The 21,373-nt window shown below is 37.1% G+C and overlaps 1 protein-coding gene across 1 annotated transcript in view; it reads left to right on the top strand.

Annotated features, from left to right (window-relative positions):
• SCEL (sciellin) overlaps positions 1-21,373 on the top strand; it is a 211,663-nt gene that overhangs the window by 148,319 nt on the left and 41,971 nt on the right. The window contains exons 16-25 of the mRNA XM_077750066.1: positions 3,440-3,520; positions 5,656-5,721; positions 7,697-7,756; positions 11,457-11,501; positions 12,678-12,737; positions 13,040-13,099; positions 13,733-13,792; positions 16,376-16,435; positions 17,370-17,429; positions 18,356-18,415. Coding sequence (XP_077606192.1) covers positions 3,440-3,520; positions 5,656-5,721; positions 7,697-7,756; positions 11,457-11,501; positions 12,678-12,737; positions 13,040-13,099; positions 13,733-13,792; positions 16,376-16,435; positions 17,370-17,429; positions 18,356-18,415 — 612 coding nt within the window. The remainder of the gene's footprint in view (positions 1-3,439; positions 3,521-5,655; positions 5,722-7,696; positions 7,757-11,456; positions 11,502-12,677; positions 12,738-13,039; positions 13,100-13,732; positions 13,793-16,375; positions 16,436-17,369; positions 17,430-18,355; positions 18,416-21,373) is intronic.

Genomic DNA, 21,373 nt, shown 5'->3' with positions numbered 1-21,373 from the left:
TGCTTTGCAGACCCTTCTCCTGAATTCAATGCCACCATCAATGCAAGGGGCAGGAGACCCACCATGCTCCGTGCTCCATGCTCCGCTGCTCCACTGCCCATCACCCAGACAATTGCTACCACACTCTGCTGAGAAAGATTTAGGACTGATTGTATCACCTCCTCCATCCCTATGGTCATGGGTCCCCATGAGAAGCCCGGTCTGATCATTTCTTGTCACCTAGAGTAAGCTCCACAGAGCTCTGTCCATCACTGAACCTGGCCCAACCTGACCTTGGAGTGGTTAGGTTAGCAGCCTAACCACTCCAACCTTCCACAGTACCTCCCTGGATGTTTCATCTATTAGCATCAAAAACAGCTACTCTGCAGTCTTGTCTCTGAATAGCACTCACCTGTTTGTTGGGCTCTCCCAGAGGACTCTGCTTCCAAGGGGTCCAGAAGAAGAAGAGGGGTCCTGTTTGCTCTTCATTGCTACTTCCTATCAATGTTAGCTTTCTCTTCCCTAAAGCTCCCCCATCTTCCTTGAAATCATGGCATCATGAGCTTGTCTTCATCACTGCAGTCAATTGAAGGTCTCAAAGTCACTCACCCCCACTCTTTCAAGATTTTGGCACCAAGCTCATTGTCTCTGTCACATGTGCCTCCTGCCATAATGCTTGGTGATATCCAAACCCATATGGAGGATCCTTCCCCACCCTGGCCTCTCACTTTCTTGATCTCCTCTCCAATGTTTTTGTTCTTTTCCCTACCTCAGCCATCCATACATCTTGCTTTTGTAAGTAACCATATACATTTCAAAGTTTCCCCATTCTGCTTCTACTTTCCATCTACTCCATTCCGCCCCCTCTCTTTAGTTCTCTGATTCTAGAAATGTCTCAACCTAAGCGCCACCAACCACCAATCCACTGATTTTTCACATTGCCTCTTCCCTCATATCCTCTATTCCCTCCACGTCCACCTCAAATCTCACAGTCCTTCTTTATAATCACTTCCTCGCCTCCCCCTTTGCTTCCTTTGCCCTCATTCTTTTTGTTGCACTCACTTAGCTGAATTATAAACTTAGTTAAATTCAACTCTCTAGTTCATCTGCTTCTGCCCCCTAAGCAGCTGAATATGGCAAAAGAAAACAATGGCAGCTAGCTTTATTTTAATTCAATGACCACAAACCTCCATTGAGCTACTGGTGCTTTCCAGGGATCCCTAATATATCATGGGGAGGGTTATAGAGCCAGGTTTCCTGGTTCAGATTCTTCCCTCTGCCACTTACCAGCTGTATCATCAGGGGTATTTATCTTTACTTTCTGATACTCAGTGTTCTCATCTATAGAGTAGGGAGAAGAATTATACTTGTCTTTGGGATCACAGTGAGGATTAAATGAGAGAACTCTCTGTGTTTCCATCTATAACCAACCAACCATCTCACTTGTGTCCCAGGTCGCTTTACTTCTCAAGTCTCATTTTTTTTTTTTGTTCACTCTCCTGCACCATCAAATTTTGCCCCTTCACTGTGTTGTTCTCATTACTGTGTGCATACTCTAGTAACCTTCCTTGACTTATCAACCTTCAGGAAGCCACCCATTTCTCTGCAAAACACCTCTATCTCCTATTATCTCTTAAATCCACTCCTATAAAGTTTTTTTTTCACTACTGCTCCATCAAAACTGTTCTTATCAGCATTACCAATGAGCACAATCTCGCCAAAACCATGGAAACTTCCCAATCCTTGTTTTATCGGATCTGTCTATTGCATTTAGTATGGCCAATTCCTCCCTGCTTGAGACTTCCCTCACTTGACTTCTGGGGCACTACACCTTCATATTTCTCTTCCTTTCTCCTTGGCCACTTTTCCTTGGACTCTTTTGCTGTTTCCTTCTCAGACTCTTGACATCTAAATATTGCAGGGCTGGACCCTTAGCCCTCTTTGTATCTCATTTATCCTGAGTCTCTTGGTGATCTCACCCAGTTTCAAGTGTCAAATGTCATCCTTGAGCTGATGAGGCCCATATTTATATGCTTTTCCTCCAATATACTCATGGCTCATTTTATCATTTTATTTAGGTCTTGGCTCAAATTTCACCTCACAGAGAGGCCTTCCCATTTTATATAAAATAGTGTTCTTGGGGACGCCTGGGTGGCTCAGTCGGTTAAGCATCTGACTTCAGCTCAGGTCATGATCTTGTGGCTCGTGGATTCAAGCCCCGCGTCTGGCTCTGTGCTGGCAGCTGGCTCAGAACCTGGAGACTGCTTCTGATTCTGTGTCTCCCTCTCTCTCTGACCCTCCCCTGCTCACGTGGTCTCTCTCTCTCTCTCAGAAATAAATAAAACATTAAAAAAAACAATAGTGTTCTTGCACCATCACTCTATATATTCTCTTAGTCTGTTTTATTTTCTTCATCTGTCATATATTTATTTATGCATTAAAAGCCTTTTGAGAACAGAGAAATTATCCACTTTGAGGAGTGCCTTGTACATAGAAAGCTACCATAAATTTTTATTAAATAAAAGCATGATCTCATTCATCCCTGACAACACTCCAGGAATCTTATGAGAAGGGTTGTTATAGATGAAGAGATGGAATCAGTTTAGCCCATTATCATACAGCAAGCAGTTCAGACAACTGGACTCCAGAGCCTACCTGCTCACCTTGCATGCTCACCTAGAAGTCAGAGGGGTGCCTGGAGTCTGGATCACAAGAATACTTTTACTAGGTATGGAATTGATCTTGAAGATACTAGGGAGCTACTGGAGTGGTAGTGGTGGGGTTAGGGGGTGACGTGCCCTGGGTAAGATGCTGACGCCATCCAAAATATGTATATACTTGCCTGTCTGCAATTCCTGGGTCATCAAATCATGCTGGCTCAGAAGCTGCCTTGGCTCTTGGTTGGAAAGTTTTGGCTGACAGTATATCTATGCTTTGCTAGCAGCAAACTGGCCTGTGCTGCCAATATTTAAGTCAGATTTAGTTAAAAGCTTTGAATCAACTTTATCTTGATGCCTCTAAAACTGAAAACCTTTCTTGCTGTTTCCATAGCAGCCTCATGGTTGACATAATTCCTAAAGAAGATTATATTTTAATGCCCAAGAACCATTTACTACACTCATGTGCTGCTGACTCAAAATGCCACAACTTGAACTAGAGAGTCTAGCAAAATATTAAGCTTTTAGAAGGACACATCATATTTCAAACTATAGTTAAAGAGGATAAGGTTTCCAAAAATCTGATTAAATGAGCTTTTAATATGCCTGTAATTTAAATATTTGACGCCTCTAATGTTTGGTGCTGTATAGATTCTGGCCTTTCATCTACCTCATGCCAGGGGGTGAAGGGGGTGTAAGATGCACGAGCTATTTCCATATAGGCAATAAGTACCTTTGGTTAATAGATGCTAAAATTTGCAGTGTCTCCATGGTGAAATGAACTGCTCTTTTCTGTTTTAAAGGGGACCAACTGTTCACCCTCCAATACCTCCAAAGCCCACTTCTCCTGTTTCATCTCCTAACCAGCGGAGACGGGAGAATAGGTGAGACCTGGCATTCCAGAAATTCTTGCCCAAATGAAGCAGTTATAGAAATGAAAGCAAATGAATTATGACCTGTTTTGTGTAAAGCGTGGGTATGTTTTGTGCAGGCATTCACTGAAGAAGCACTTGTAAATCTTTTCTAGTTTTATTTGTCAACAAAATATGTATTTATGTTTGCCTTTGAATACGGGCCATTTCCTGTCTTATGAAAATACGTTTTCAGGATAGAAGCTGAATAGTATTCATTTTAGGAAGTGTTCATCCTCAGGTTTCTTTTAATATATATATTGGGAACCATTATATAAGGAATCTCTCTCTTCCTGTCTCTTGTATATCAATGCATAAATATATANATACCTGCATGTATGTATATTTATATGGTTAATATTTACTCCTAGTCAAGTTTCCCATTAATGGCTATATTTTCTGATAAAAGATGTTCTTAAACTTTGTTTTACAGCTCAAGCCCTCCCTTATGTTAGTAATACTTTTGGGTAGCTCTTTAGTCTTGTGTTAGCTAAGGAATCTGCAATTTATTTCAAAACAATTACAATTTTTAAAAATGTTCTCATTAACTTGTCTCTAAATCAAGAAAAAATATTGAATCTCTGACACTCTGTAATTAATACTTAGAAACAAATTCAAAGATCTGAAAAGTTTTCCATGTGTTTATGTTAAACTGTTTAAAAATCTTGGGCTGTTTTTTAAGACGTGCATGGCACATTTCCGTTATCATTGTGAGATTTAAAAAAATGTTATCTCATTGAAGACTTAATACATTAGATCCACTTGATTGCCTGCATTTGATTCTTTTGTGTTTTTGTATTCTGATGGTGATTTTTGTTGACAACATGAAAGAAAATTCTAGAACTCTTCTTCAGGAAGAGGGTAACTTCAGATAGAAAATGCTGACTGGGCAGCAGGGCTAAGTAGCATTAGGTGTTCAGCTATTGAATTAAAAAATGATGTCTGAATTTCTATTCACAAGATCTTTGAAATTTTGTCCTTAAGATGAGAAGATAGTTTTTTCCCTTTTAATGACTCAAGAGAATACCTATTCACTGAATTAATTAAAAATATAGACCATTTATAACTTTTTTTGTGTAATGGTTATAATTATATTCTTAAAACAACTTCTTAAGCTTTCTAACTTACATTACTTTTCCTTTTATACTATTGACCAATTAAATCTTAATTTGAATACGATTTTTTTAAGGGGCCTTAAATAAATTGGCTTTAGTACTATCTAAATTCTAATCTAAAATCAGCACTCTAGAACAGTGAGCTTGCACAGATTCCAAGAAAGTAAATTTCTCGGGGATTGGTCTAATCCATTTTTACTACTTTAATTTCTTTCTTCTACCAGTGATCTTAAAAATAAAATTAGGACAACTTGCATTTTTAAACCCTCATTACTTTAATCACAGCAAGATGATTTTAATGAAAGAATATGAAAGGGAAGTGTTTCCTATGTAATTAACACATGTCCTCAGGAGTACAAAAAATACTTGAATATAGTTTCTTGAGAACAAGCAAGAGTGTTTAAGTAGGTCAGTCAGATACTTAGGAAAATAACAGAGAAAAACCTTGTGTCATAACTTGTGACAGAACCTAACCTCATAAGCTTTTATTATATCAACTCAGTGTGGTCATTCTCAATGTGGTGAGTCTGTTGGAAATTTAAAATAGTTCCTATCTTATCTGAGCAAATATATTTCTTGATCGTATTCAAATAGGATAAATCTTTAAGAAAAAAATCATTCCTTTGATGTCTACTAACAAAAAAGATTCTTAAGAGATAAGTATTGAAAATGCTTTATCAGTGATTGGAGACTAAACTAAAATGAACATAAACATATTTGGAACAGATATTCCTGGATATATCTAGTGGTTAAAAATATATTAAAAGAGATAGGCTAAAATGCAAAATTATTATTTGGGGCTCCAAATTTTCACATAGGAAATGGTTGAGTTCTAACAAACAAAAGAGCTAGGATAAAGTTTGTTATCTCAAGTAGTTATATTGCTCCAACACACTGTGATATTTTTTAACATAAATGTTTCCTTAAAATTTTATGTTTAACAGAGAAGTATTTTCTTACCTAACAAACGTTATCTTTACTTTGAAAATATAGGCAGATATGTCCACCTAAACCAGGTGTATATACAGAAACCAACAGATCTGCTGAAAGAAATATAAGGTACAATGATCTCTATATCTATGTAATTGTAGAAATGATGAAGTTTGCTTTATTAGCATACTTAAAATACAAGACAATTAATAATAAAACAGACAAAATCAGTTCTCCAGCTGGCTTCAAGATAGTGAGTAATAAATATTTTTATAGGTACCTACAGAATTTATTCCTTTTATTTCTATATAAATATATTCCCTTATTTCTATCCTAGGCTTTATATTAAGAAAACAATCAAAATTGTCTGAACATGATAACAGAATAAAATCAAACCCCTTAAGAAAGAAAAACATCTCTTTATTCCCAGCACCTGTCCCAAGGTCTGTGATATAGTTGTGTTGATGTTCTTTTTTTTTTTTTTCAGTTTACTTATTTATTTTGAGGGAAAAGGAGTGAGAGAGGGAGGAGTAGAGAGAAGGGGAGAGACAATCCCAAGTAGGCACTGTCAGCTCAGAGCCGGATGCAGGGCTTGAACCCACAGACCATGAGATCATGACCTGAGCCAAAACCAAGCACCAAAAGCTTAACCAACTGAGCCATCCAGGTGCCCCTAGTTGTGTTGTTTAAATGAATAGGTGGAAATGTAGTCATTTGATTGAACTTGTTCTACAAAAGCTTTGCTACAATTGGCTGTAAAATGAGGCCGTGTCCAGCTCCACCCACATCATCAGGAAAAGACTCACAACTTGTATTGATCTTAGGGTAAGGTTTCCCTATGACAGTCCTGATTTATGCCTATTGTCTTGCACATCCCATCTAGTTTAGTATTTATTGTGGTTATATCCTGTTTTTATATTTCTGTTTTTTTGGAAAAAACACTATTTTTGAAGTTTTGAATGATTCTATTTTATAGATTTATCAATATGAGAAACCATTTTTATTATTATGGTAAAAATCATAATATTAAGTTATTAAGTTTACCACCTTATCCATTATGACAAACCAATGTTTCAAAGTTCAAAGCTTACATACTTTTTAAAAAATTATTATCTCCCTTGACTCTCAGAAGAGTCCCAGTTTGAAACATACATCACATGGATACCTTACCTTTGAGGAGAATCATGTTTCCCTTGTACTGAGTAACTAAAGTGTAACCATATCTTAGCATTGTCCAAGCTGTGTCCCATGCATCACAAGATTTCAATGCATGCTCTGTGAAAGAGGGTTTAATGGCCAACACATTGGGAGACACAATTAAACAGAGTTCTCTACCACAGGACTTCTAAGAACTTTTAATGTGCTTACACATATTCCGAATCTCTGAAAGTTGGTTATATTTCCCAAATTTACTTGATTGCAAACTTCTTTCTTCATAGAACCTTATTAACCTTCTATGTATGAGACACTCTCTGTGAAAAACAGGTCTTAAATACAGGGACACTCATAAGCATTTTCCCTTTTTATGATCTTTTTATGGTCTAGGGAGACCAGTGTGGATTCAAGCCCTCTATGCATCAGGTGACTCCTCCTACCGTATAGTTTAAAATAGACTTTCTCTCCCTTTGGAAGCCTAAGAAGACAGATACTTTAACTGCATGTGAGGGACCAATGAATCACCTGGACATGTTGCTTAATGCTCTTTGGCTCTAGTTGGAAAACCTCTGAACCTACTTCTGCGTTTACTTGTGCAGTTAACTATACTTTCTTTTCCATTTCTTTTTTTAAATATAGAACGTGAAGAACCCAATGTGTTTAGGAGACACTGTAGTTATTTCAGTGAGCACTAGATGGCAGAGCCAATGCCCAGTGAAATGACTGGTGTGTTGTGTGTTGCGTGGTGTGGGGGTGTATGTGTGAGGTATCTATCAAATCAGCCCCATATCATGAGCTGGTAGGATAGAACAATTTCTTTATGCAGTTAAAGTGAATAATTCTTGAACACATGGACTCTTGCTTTCTTTGGTCAAAACATGAGAATTTCTATCTACTTCAAATACAGCTCTGCTGTCATTGACTTGTATTTATTTTTCGTCATTTGAAGGAGCCAGGATCTCAAGAACATAGTCAAAGTGGCCACTTCACTTCAGAAAACTAACAAGGGGTAAGAGCTCAGAGCTATGAGCTTATGGTTTTCTTTTTTTTTTTTAATGTTTCAAAAAAGGTTATCCAGTACCTTTAAAAGTTGCAAATATAAACAAAATTCCAATCCTATTTATATAATTTAAAAGAAGAAAGAGTCATTCTCTTTAGATAAGTGTCCCTGAAAAATGGGTGACAATGACATTCATGGATACTTTTCTTCCTCTGCTTTGTCTTTTGGTGATTGTACTTATTCTTGTCACCTCAGCTGTCTGTGGTTTTGACCTCGTTCCAAGTCCTCGTCCTGTATTTATGTTGCTGGCTCAGATCTCAACTTCTTTTTCTTCACATAACCCTCAGTTAGAATGTCCTAGGCCATATTTACCTTCCTTCCTAAATGCACTATTTCCTGACTTCTTTTTGTTCTTTCCTTCAGCCAAGCTCACCTTTCTGAAATCATTCTTAATTCTTCCATGTCTTTCCCCTCAATGTAGTATCATGCATATATTCATTAAATGTCTAAAATTCTTCTCATGCTCACATGATTTCACCCCAGTTTAAGCCTTCATTGGCACCATCATAGGTTATTAGAGTAGCTATCTAGATTTACTTACATTCCCTCAGTCTCTCCTGTCCTAAACCATTACTACCCAACATTGTCAGAGTTTTCTTCTTAAAATTCTGCTTGAACAGCTACTTCCCTGGGTCCCATTGCCCTTTCAATTACATATAACCTTTGTTAACCTGGTTCCAACCCAACGTTCCAGAGTTATTTCTGACTTCACCCTTACATTTACCCTACATGCAATAGCAAATTAAATCACTTTCTACAGTTTCCAGACATTGTGCCTTTGTTTATGCCATTCCACACACATAGCAGCCTTTCCCAGCCTCAAGGCCACCATGTCAATCCATCCAAGTCTTACCCATTTTTCAAGATCTAGATCAGATATCACCTCCTCTGTGAAGTTCCCAGAATGATCCAGTGAGATGTGACTTCTATTTATCTAAGATATTAGAGCCGTTTATTTATGTGTTATAATGACTAATCATAATTGATGTTGTTTCATGGTATCTATGTCAACATCTCATCCTCTCTGTCATGTCTTCAATTTTTTAGACCAGATATTTTGTTTTATTCACCATAAGTCATTTGCAGCATCTGACACAAATCTTTTGTGCAATGTGGGCACTTATATAATAGATTATGGTAAATAATGATGAATAGTGGGAAACCTGGAGTATAAAAATTCCATATTTTAAATGTCATGCCTACAAAAATTCTCCTTGCTCAGTGGAATTAAGCAATACTGAATGTGATTGGGGATTATGATCTCAGTTAAAAGAATCCAAGAGAAGAAACAGAAGCGACATGTTGGTCTTCTGTGCGAACAAAACTAATTGGAGTTCTGAATCCAGGTGGGGACTCCAGAAAGTATCCTGAATGTTTCACTTCCACCTTCTCTTGCCTAAGTGTCTAGATCTCCAATTTTATTTACTTTACTTTTATGAGGTAATACTTTGTTTTTAAGAGAGATTGGTGAATGGTGGGGATGTTTGAGGGAGATGAGTGAGTGATGCTGACGGGCAGTTATGCTTTGGCACAAACAGAAACACTGAGAACTACAGCTAGTCTTGTCCCCTCTCCCTAGGCATGATGCACAAAATCCACAGCAAAATGTGTTCTTCCCTGGGAGAAGTGACTGCTCTGGCAGCGGTGAGGGGGAATATCTGTTGGATTGACACACCCAAGGGCCAGTACTGTGAGCAATCTGTAGGGACTAGAGATAGCTATTCACCTGAGTTGTCCTTTGTGATAGTCCTTTGTGAAGTAGACTGTCACTCCTATCTGATTAAGAGCATTTAATTTCTTGCACATACAATGGTGAAATTTAATATTCAAAGCTTGCATCAATGTAAAGTCCCTTTAAAAGCCCAACTTCTTTATACAGAATATTATCTCCATTTTATTTCATTGACCACAGATTGTCTTCTCATGATTTATTCCACTTTGTTTGTGATGAACATGAGCAACCCCAGATCCTGATGATCACATTGATGTAACTCGCATTAGTCAGAAACGGCTGGGGCTACAGTTTTACCAAATTCTTAGATTTGTTCTTTTCCTTGGAGACATGGACAGAGTCATATCCTCAGGGCCAGAAGGTGATATTTCAAGCAAGAAACAGCAATGGGGCATTGTGTCAGGGATAGAATGATAATTAATTTTTGTCAGGGTCAGCAACTTTTGTAGTTCAGTATTTATCCTCAGCCTTCAATCCTACCATTGAATATGTAACATTATTTGAAAGGATGTAACTATATGATGGCTGTTAATGTCACATGTTTTAGGGACTCTGAGAGGACTGTGCCAGTAGCTATTCTGACAGTATGTGGTGCCAGGCACCTTCAGAGCACATGAATGACTCAGCAAGTATACCTTTCTAGCCTGAGCCAAAGTCTTGAGGTCTCTAAAAGCAGTTTAAAAAATAAATACCAAGCATTTATTAAATGAAAAGTTCAGTAGACTGGGAACTGTTTATTATAACGGCCAAAATTAATTGAAAGTTTATGACTTGCCAGACACCATGATACAAACTTTATACTCATTAGCTTATTGATTCTATTCTCAGGTGGGTACAGTTAGTATTCTTGTCGGACAGATGAAAAATTGAGGCAATAGGAGATTAGGTAGCAAACCTAGAGTTGCCAACTAGTAAGTGGTGAATCCTGGATTGGAATCCAGGTACCCCTGACCTGGGACCCTGAGTGTGCTTCACGGCCTCCTGGTCAGTACCAGTGATGACTCAAGAGGAACATTGAGAAAGTGTGGGAAATGTGTGATTCTAGAGCAGGAAGAAGGAAAAACCATGATCTGTGATCTAAAACTGGACGAGGAAGGCAAGAGAAATGGAGGTGAAGGGATGACAAAGATGTTGAAGAGAGACAGACCATGTTGCGAGGAGCAAACAGGAACCAGAAACTCAGAGGCTGCCTTTTGGGGGGAGAGACCTTAGCTCAAGTGGCTCTAAGGGATATTCTGGAGCCCAGGGGCTTAGCTTAAACAGGTTGTTCCTCAAGAAGTAGTCAGAAAGTTGCAGTTCTCAAAAACAGAAATGAGATAGCAAATTTAGTGGACTTGGAATGAGGTAGGAGCACAATTCAAGAAAGGTGTTTTCGAATAGCTACTTTGTACAGGTACATTATGCAAAAGATAGGGTCTATAATTAGCATACATATATTCGTTGATTCAGTTGAAAACCTGTATTATTTATTATATAAAGGACACAATATTAAAAACCAAAGAGGATCCAATGTAAAATACATTTCTAAATTTTAAATGGAGTGTGTGAAAGAGAGAGAGAGACAGAGACAGAGAGAGATGTAGGAGCAGGGACATTAACATGGGACAAGTGTGTAGTTACTACATTACAAAATATAGTAGTGTAAATGCCATAAAGGAGATGCAAAAAACTAAAAATGCATCAAAGTTTCCAAAAATGTCAAGGACTCTATTCCTTTGGAGGCCTGGGAAACATGTCTTGGAGAAAGAGGTCTTTGAAAAGAGCCTTAAAGGATAAACAGGATTTTTGTAGATGAAAAAGGTGGGGCATGTATTGTATTCCAGAGAACTAACCAAAACAGTGGTTTAAGGGGGACCTGCCCTTTGACCCTGAACAGGCTTTCCCTGATGTGAGACTTTTTGTTTTTTTTTCCAAAAGTGAAGAATTGGATAACATCATCAAAATGAACAAAAGCTTGAATAGGTAAGATTTGAAAACATCTATTTTTTACTGTAATACTGAATTTCATGTTGTGACTTCTTATGTCTCTGTAGTTTTGGGCACAAGGACCCACATACAGGGCTAATTAAAAGTGGCCTGCAAATCTTGAATTTTGAATTGGCCTGCAAAGCTTGCAGACGTCATCATCATTTCATCACTACTATGAATGGTTATTACAATCTAAAGATACTAATATTAAGGTGTCTTTGATTTTCATATTCTGTTTAGTAAGGCAGTTATACAAGACCACAGTTGTCTTCCTGAAATATTAGCATGTTAGTATGCAGACAAAGTTTAGTTTGGTCACTGAATGCTTTCAGTTTTATGCTTTACAAAAGCCACTTATTATCTTAGTTAACTTTATCTCTTTAATTTTATATCATTTATAATTTCTCACTTGAAAAATTACAATAATTGAGGCTTGTGCTGGAAGTGAGTGCAGTTTTTACTATCTTTATTACTTTGCCTACCAACATACTAAATGGGTAGGAATCAGAGAAAAGGAGAAACAAGGCAAATGTTAAATGAACTAATTGATCTGAGAGATGTGGTTTTTATACCCTATTCTGACAATATAATCTTATGATTGATTATCAACAACTCATTTAAATTTGCTGCTATTCAGTTTCTTTCATTTATAAAGAGACAGGGCATTAGATCAAGGATCACAGAAACCTCCCAGGGTAGGAGGTATCACTGAAGGGACCCAACTGTATGAAACATAGGGGAATGCCCTGTCTGAGGAGTCCAGCTGTTTCTCAGCTGCTACAGGCCCAGTGTTGCAGACCATTTTCAAGATATCTTGAAAATCCAGGTTTCAGTGTGCCATGGCCATCTTTGTAAACATTGGCTCACATTAGAAACAAAACACTCTGAATCCAAACGACACATCTGTGGATCTACTGACTATGTGTGGATCCCCAGTTTCTATCTTCTATCTTATTGTCTCGAAGGGCCACTGCAATTTAAATTTTGAGTCTTTGAAAATACCTATTTGGAATAAGCCAATTTCAAGAATTGTGTCTCATCGTTTGCAACCAGCTTCTATTTCCTGTCTATAACTGGTCTATATATAGAAATATAAACTGGTTTATATTTCTTTAGAGTTAAGTATGTAGTATTACCACTGACAAGGTTTTTTATTCAATACATTTAAAGAAATCAAGGTCTTGACGGTCTCTTCAGAGCAAATCCTAAGGCAGAACAAACAGAGAAAAGGTAAGTGCACCTGTCCCTAAACTGAAAATATGGTCTCCCAGATTGCTTGCTGTATTCTTTCAGACATTATCTGAAAGGAAGTTGTATCCTCTGGCATGGAAATATACTAGCAGATGGGTTAGTGCTCTCTGTATTGTACATTTAGCTCAGACATAATTGCCCAGAAGGATTTCTTCTCTTCCTTTCAATGAGAGTAAATGAGCAATTCATGAACAACGTTTATTGTATCTGACCTTTCAAGATACCACAAAATTTTATTTCAATATGTAGTCTTTTTTATTTGAATTTCTTTGTGTTTATAGAGCCAAGAGCCTTGAAAATCTCATTTTTATGAGTACCCCAATGGACAAAGATGGCAAAGGGTAAGATTTGACTGAGACTCTTATAGGCCTCTTTGGCTTAGTCTTAGACTCTAGTTGCCCTGGGTGTGACCTCTGGGTCAGGACAAGGCAGGCTGGTGGAACAGGCCCTGGATGGGGTCAGGAGATAGGTGGGGAGCTTTGTGGTGGCTCTGCCACCAACACCCATCTCGATGACCCTGGGAAAGTCACTTAACCAGGAGACCACTGTTACCTCATCCCATAAAATGAAGGGCATGACCTAGATGATCTCCAAGTTCTCTTTTGTATCAAAAAGGTCAGGAACTATAGTTGGCTATTACAAGTAGTGGACAGTAGGCTGGTTTATGAAATAAATATATTTCTATAAGATGTTTTGATGCTGGGAGCACAGAGTCTCCTCACTGGAGTCTTTATGATATTCTAAGGCACTTTTCAGTTGGAATCTTGGTTGAGTCACTTCACATGTATATCTCAGATATATTTATAAATATCTCAAGATCAAGAGTCATGCTTTTACTTATTTTATATTATAAAAAGGGTTAGTGAATGATTAGTAACTATGCTGATAGCATTTGAGAGGTTAATTTATAGTTCTACACTGATACCAATGTACTAGAAACTTGACTTATATTATGATACTATTTTCTATGTCAGAAACCGAACTCTTGCCAGTTTTATTCAAGAAAACCCCACAACAGTCAAGAATGACAAAGGGTAAGAATTTATGAGATCTCTACTGTCTTTCTCTCAGACTGGATGTTTACCTTGTACTTGGTTAGTTCTTAGATTTGCCTTCCTAACATGATAATTATTTCTATTGTCTCGATTATCTTTTAAAGCCATCTATCTGTGTCAGTCTGTGCACAGAATGATATTCTAGCTTTCCAAGTCAATCTTGGCAAATATTCTTAACCCTCTCTGATGGAGGACACTTGAAGTCTGCGTGATGAAAAGTGTTGGCAGTAAGAATTTCAAAGATACTGAATTCTTGTTAATAATATATTATTATAATGTAAACATACAAGTACTATTACAGGTAAATTTTTTTTCACATCGAGAACAGATGAAATGGGAAAACAGTCAATTCTCTGCAAATGGTTATATGAGCTTTATAGGAAAAGATGTGATTTCAGATATTTAAAAAATGAAATTGGGAAGGGTCCACAAAAGTGGTGGAAAATAAGAAAATTAGGATGAGCATCTCCAGTAAATCATTTCCAGGCTGGTAAGGAGGAGAAAAGAGATGTGATTTATAATGTGGGTTAAATTGATAGCAACTGGCTTTTTGATGCAGGAGTGACTGAACTCACTGACCAGTAAAGTCCGTACATTGTTCCTTTTCCTTCTTCCCGCCCTCCCTCCCTGCCTTCTTTCTTACACTGAAAGAAACTAAAATGAGAATAGTCTTATCACAGTGAAATCAGAGACAGATGAAAATAGCAAAGGGAAACACCTGGACAATTGGGGGGATTTAGAGGGATTAACTTTGATATCCCCTAATAGCTTTAAGCAATTTGCATGGAAAAGGTTTATTATCATTTGTAGTCAACTTATATAAAGCACAGGAGACAACATAGAGCTATTTCTACTTTTCCAAGGGTACTTCAGACCTGGAAATTTTTACTAAAAATGACATGTCTAAATCTCCAAAGGGTTTAGATTATTTATTTATTTATTTATTTCTCTTTTCTGTTTCTTAATTTTTTAATGTTTATTTATTTTTGAAAGAGAGAGAGAGAGATGGAGGGTTAGGGGAAGCGAGTGGGGGAAGGGCAGATAGAGAGGGAGACAGAATCTGAAGTAGGCTCCAGGCTCTGAGATGTCAGCATAGAGCCCAATGCACTACTCAAACCCATGAACTGTGAGATCACGACCTGAGCCAAAGTTGGATGGTTAACTGATTGAGCCACCCAGAGGCCCCCAAAGCGTTTAGATTTAAAATGTTGATTGTCTGATTTCCATCCCCGATATGAATGATTTTCATGTTTCAAGGAAGCCTCATATCAACAAATGTATTAAAGTTAGCTTCATACCAACCACCCTTCAAAGGACAAAGAAAGCACAAGCTGAGACCTGAAGGGAACTTTTACTTTAAAATGTTTTAGTGATAAAGAAAATGTAGTGTGTACACACACACACACACACACACACACACACACACACAGTGTTTGTTTTTATTACTTAGCCATAAAAACAAATGAGATCTTGCCATTTGTGACAATGTGGATGGACCTAGAAGGAGTTATGCTAAGTAAAACAAGTCAGACAGAGAACGATAAATACAATATTATTTTACTTATACGTGAAACCCAAAAAAAATGAACAAAGAAAAAACAGAATTAGGCACTTAAATACAGAGAACGAACTGATGGTTGCCAGAGGGGAGGGTAGTGGGGGGATGGGCAAAATAGGTGAAGGAGAGTGGGAGATACAGACTTCTGATATGCAATGAGTAAGTCATGAGCATAAAAGGTACAATGTAGGGAATATAGTCAATGGTACTGTAATAGCACTGTGTAGTGACTGATGGTAGCTACACTTGTGGTGAGCATTGTATCATGTATCGAGATGTTGAATCACTATGTTGTACACCTGCAACTAATGTAAACATTGTGTTTCAACTCTATTTCAATTAAGAACATTAAATTTACTTTAAAAATAAAAAAAATAAAGAGCTTGCAAAAGAAGTTAAAAAAAATAAAGAGATTGAAATAACTTGGCCTCAACCCACAGGTCAGGCTCTTTGACCATTAGGTCTTTTGAGAATATGATGAATAAAATATTAAGAGTAAAAAAAAGTACTGAAGATAAGATAGCCTAATTCCTTTACTTATAGTGAGGAAACTCGGTTCAGAGAAAAAGAGCAGTATCACAATCTTGTTAAAATCAGAATTAGACTTTGAATCCAGGTCTCCTCATGGTGATAATGGGTTTTAGGGCTATGATATACAGTAATAAAAGTAACCTGAAAATTGGAACATTGTATAAATGATCAACACAACAACTCAGTTCTAAATAGCAGGAATATTATTTTATTAAAAATTAATCATTCTGTTAGAATGATTTAATCATAACTGAATAATGACTAGGACCTTACTATTAGAAAAGTTACCATAGCTCTTCAGCATTTTGCATGAGAAGAGCCACTTGTATTAAACATCTCTAAAGACTTCTGAGACTTTAGGTACTGATAACATTTACTCCTGTGAGAAATCTTCTGTTGCCATAAGAGATTGAATTCCTCTCTCTCCTCTCTCTCTGTTGCTCTACCTTCCTCCCCACTCCAATGTTATGAAGAAACCAAGGCCCTGGAAGTCTTATTGAAGTTAATCAAAAGACTGACAAAAATGAGAAAGAGTAAGTAAAGGTCCTACCTTGCTGGGGCTCTCTTTTTTCAAGTTAGCTTTCATACCTCATTAGAAGAGGGAGTGTTATACTTTCCTTAGTCACAGATGAATTGTACTTCAAGCCAATCAGAGAGTAAGAAAAGGAATATGATGAATGCTGTTTCTATAGGACCACGTGTTTGAGTTACACTGAACTAAGTACAGGAAACATGCTACATAATCTCTTATTGTATATTTTTTTAAACAATTAAAACACAAACCAAATTTTGTATTTAAATTAAGAAATATAAAGGACAAAATTGCAAAGTGAGAGGTATGCTAGGAAGCTTTTCTAAACTGATTTAAACTAAGTGCTGCTGTGGAAATTAATAAAGATCAACTAAAGATAATTACATCCATTTTTCAGGTCATTTGGTCGGGAAACATCTGATACTCTTTCTGGGACTTCTTATTTATACAGATATCAGAGAAAATTGAATATAACCTAAGTGACACAAGGTTTTCATGTGTTTTTCCCGACCCCAAAGAAGCCAAGATCTCTAAAAGATTATCAAAGTGAATGCCAGGACAGATAAGACTAGGAGAGGATGAGAAATGTTTTGATTTCTGAATCTTGGTTGCTTTTCCCCAATTTTCACTGTGTGATCTTCTCAGTGACATTGAGGGGGTCACATCTTTGAGTTTGTCCTCTGTCTTCTGCGTAGGATCCCTACCAGCCTTGTTTTCACTTTGGAGGGTCTACAATAGATCTATCTAAATTTACACTTGGTCAATATAAAATCCCAGAGATTAATTTAACTATAGTTTCATAATAAAATGAATTTAATACCTGTATAATAATTTTCTCCAAAAGCTTTCAATTAATCATCCAAAAATATGGAATATTTATTTGTATACAATACTGTTGGAATATTTGGAAACTGATCTAAACATTGTTTTTAAAGAGGTGAAGACCTGGATAATGTTATCAAAGTGAATCCCAAAGGAAAGGAAAATGCCACTAGGTAAGAATTATTAGTGTCTTTAAGTTTGATTTCTTGTAAGTGACAATCTTATTTTATGATAAAATGATTTGGCATTTTAAGTTCATAACCATATTTTATTAGCATGTAGTGAGACAGTAACAGTGGGCCACGTGACCTTCCCTTCTTATTCCTAATAAAATTACTTATTTTTTGAAGAACTGGCCTAATGTTTGATACTAAGTTGCCTTTAATCCCAGATTTTGAGGCTTTGATTTGTTTTATGGATGCATTACTGAATTGTTTCTTTGTATCTAAAGGAAGCATAGGCTTGACAACATTTTCAAGGTGGATCTCCAAAATAACAAAGCCACAAGTGGGCTTGACTAAAACTCTTGTAAATCAACTTCTCTAGGGATGATATGGTCTCAGAAGGCAGCCCAGGGGAGGGACTGGGCAGGTATGTCCACTGGGATGAAGGAAATTTTTCACCTCTGCAGGGCTCTGTCCACATGGCAGCAGCACCCAGTCACCATATTTCTACCATCCTCTACAGTATTATCCTTCTTGGGTTCAAGTCATCCCCTTTAGATATCACTCAATGCATTTCAATAAGGGTGACATGTGTATCCCTGAGAAGTTATTCATTAATTTTCCTACCATGTGAGGTATTTTTTCTTGCTCTTTGTAACTCCTCATAACCTAATTATATTTTAAAAGGCTTGCATTGGGGAAATGGTTCGGATTATAGGAACACATATATTCTTCTTTTAGCTTTTAAAATATTATTTTTATTATTGATATTGTTCTCATTATTTAAAAACAGAATAGGCAATTATCTGATTTGTTGAGTAGAAATTTATATTCTGTCTCGATCCAGTATCTGACATATTACTTTTCCAATCAGTGTTCACTTGATTAGTGTTTTACTTAATAACAATCATTAAAACTCATTTCTTTATTCAAAGAAAGCAAGACTTCGATGGACTTATTAAAGTGAATCCTGAGACAAATAAAAATATCAAGAGGTAAGACACGTAAAGCTTCCTCCCCTTCCTTTGTCATTTATAAGCACACTGGACTGCTTGTATCCAGGAGAGTAAATTGAAATTCAAACCAAGCTCTCTTTTTCCCCAAACATATCATATTAAGCAGTTTTATACAAGTGATACTCAGAAGTGACCTTTTGTATTTTATTTATGGGTAAAGTTTACTATCAGGTAGATTTTNTGTCTCGATCCAGTATCTGACATATTACTTTTCCAATCAGTGTTCACTTGATTAGTGTTTTACTTAATAACAATCATTAAAACTCATTTCTTTATTCAAAGAAAGCAAGACTTCGATGGACTTATTAAAGTGAATCCTGAGACAAATAAAAATATCAAGAGGTAAGACACGTAAAGCTTCCTCCCCTTCCTTTGTCATTTATAAGCACATTGGAATCTTGACTGCTTGTATCCAGAGAGTAAATTGAAATTCAAACCAAGCTCTCTTTTTCCCCAAACATATCATATTAAGCAGTTTTATACAAGTGATACTCAGAAGTGACCTTTTGTATTTTATTTATGGGTAAAGTTTACTATCAGGTAGATTTTGCAAAATTAAATGGGAATTTGACTTTCTTTATTGAGTTAAATGATTCCTTTCTGTGTGTGTGTGTGTGTGTGTGTGTAAGTGTACGCATGTGTGTGCGTGTGCAAGTCCTGTGTGTATGTATAAATGTATTTGTCTATATATAAGTAGTGTGTATGTATAAGTGTGCAGGTATAAGAGTATTTATGTGTACTCATCAGGGTTCTCCAGAGAAATGGAAACAATAGGATAAGGAATGGGCTCATGCTCTTACGGAAGCTGAGAAGTCTCGTGCTTCATAGTCGGCAATCTGGATATCTAGGAGAGCCACTTCCAGCCCAAATCCAAATGCCTAAGGATCAGGAGAGCTGATGGTTTAGCTTCCAAAGCCAAGAGATATCTTAGGTCAATCAGTCAGGCAGGCAAACTCCATTCTAACATAGTCTTTCTGTTCCACTCTAATCCTCAATTGATTGGTCACAGCCCCTATGTTAGGGAGGACCATTTGCTTTACTCAGTCTACAGATTCGAATGTTTATCTCATCCCCAAACACTCTCACAGACATACCCAGAGTAATGTTTGACCCAATATGTTGGTTTTCTGTGGCTCAGTCAAGTTAACATATGAAATTAACCATCAAAATGTGTGTACATATAATGTATGTGTGTATATAGACATAGTATAACTACAAGTAAATATATGCATGCGGTATGTGTGGATATTTGTAAATTTGTTTCTGTGCAAACAATGCGTGTACATATATAGCACTTTTGTGTATAGCATGTGTATGTCTACATAGTGTAATTTGTAAAGATGAAGAGCTTAACAAAGTGTTAAGTTTGTTAAAAGAGTTCTCCTAAGGGTGCCGGGGTGGCACAGTCTGACTCAGTCTGGGTTAAGTGTCTGACTCTGGATTTCAGCTCAGGTCATGATCTCACGGTTCCATGAGTTCAAGCTCTGTGTTGGGCTCTCTCTCCTTCTCTCTCTCTGTCCCTTCCCCTCTCACACACTCTCTCTTTAAATATAAATAAATAAATTTTAAAAAAAAAGAGTTCTCCTACCCATGAACTGCTAAGTAAATCTGGAAAGCTTATGTCCTTCTGCTTTTTATTTTTTAAAAAGCAGATGGAATATATTTGAAACTGAGCTTCTTGGTATGTTGCTGAAAACAGTGCACCAAATAATTCCATGTGGTTTCCTTTGAACTTCTTTCCATTCAGTTAACTCAGTACATGATATTATTAGTTGATTCTAAAATGTGTCACTGATGCCTGCAGGCCTAGTCAGCAGCGCAAGGCTCAGCTAGCTGAAAAGCTGGTGTGCATACTGTCAGGCTGTCCTGTTCTCAGCAACATGACATGGTTGGAGGCCAGCAACCCAGGGAGTTAGAGACTTGTATTTGCACCCAATCAACTGAGAAGAAAGCATTGATTTCCTTGGCTACATGCATGGTTCAGGGAGGTGCACATAGTGAATGTGCACAGGGAATCCAAAAGACCTGGGTTCAAATTCTGGTGTGGTCATTTGCTAGTTCTCATGCTTCAATTTACTCACCCACAAAATAGGGATCATAACCCTATCCTGCCTGGCCTATAGTAGCTATGAGAAATTGTTAGGAATAATAAAGATTCAGGTGAATTATGTCTTCTTAATGATTCAAATATTTAATTTACTTTGATTCTCCAAGAAAAATCCATGTCTTCCATGCTAATTTTTATTTAAAAGAGTATTTCAAATAGTCTCCTATTGTTTTTCATATGTTGCTGTGTGACTGTGTGCATGCCTATATGTGTATACATGCAAATAAATTTGTGTGTGTGTGTGTGCTTGCATGAATGTACATATATGTACAGGTGCACCTTTATGTGTGCACCAGTCCACATGCAAATGAGTATGTGCATGCTTTTACAAATGCACCTGTGTGTGATTGCATAACAATGCACACATGCTTGTGTGTACATGGATATATGTATATCTATGCTTTTGTATGCATATGAATACATGTGTACATGGATGTGTATGTGTGTGCACCCATGTGCATGTGCTTGGGAGTATGCACAGTGTGTGTCTGTAGTTGCAGAGAACTTTTAGGGACAATAGTTGTCTTTTTCTTTTACTACACATAATTAAGTTCTGTAGACTTTTTATTTTTTTAACTTGAAATTTTTTAATGTTTATTTATTTTTGAGAGAGAGAGACAGAGACAGTGTGAGTGGGGGAAAGGGCAGAAAGAGAGGGAGACACAGAATCTGAAGCGGGGTCCAGGCTCTGAGCTATCAGTACAGAGCCTGATGCAGGGCTCAAACTCACCAACTGCGAGATCATGACCTGAGCTGCATGAAGTTGGACACTCAACTGACTGAGCCACCAAGACGCCCCTACTTTTTTCTGTTTGATTTTGAGAGAGAGA

This window comes from Crocuta crocuta, unplaced genomic scaffold, assembly GCF_008692635.1.
Source record: "Crocuta crocuta isolate KB4526 unplaced genomic scaffold, BGI_CrCroc_1.0 scaffold189, whole genome shotgun sequence".
NCBI classification, from domain to species: domain Eukaryota; kingdom Metazoa; phylum Chordata; class Mammalia; order Carnivora; family Hyaenidae; genus Crocuta; species Crocuta crocuta.
This window is presented reverse-complemented; position numbering and strand designations above follow the sequence as displayed.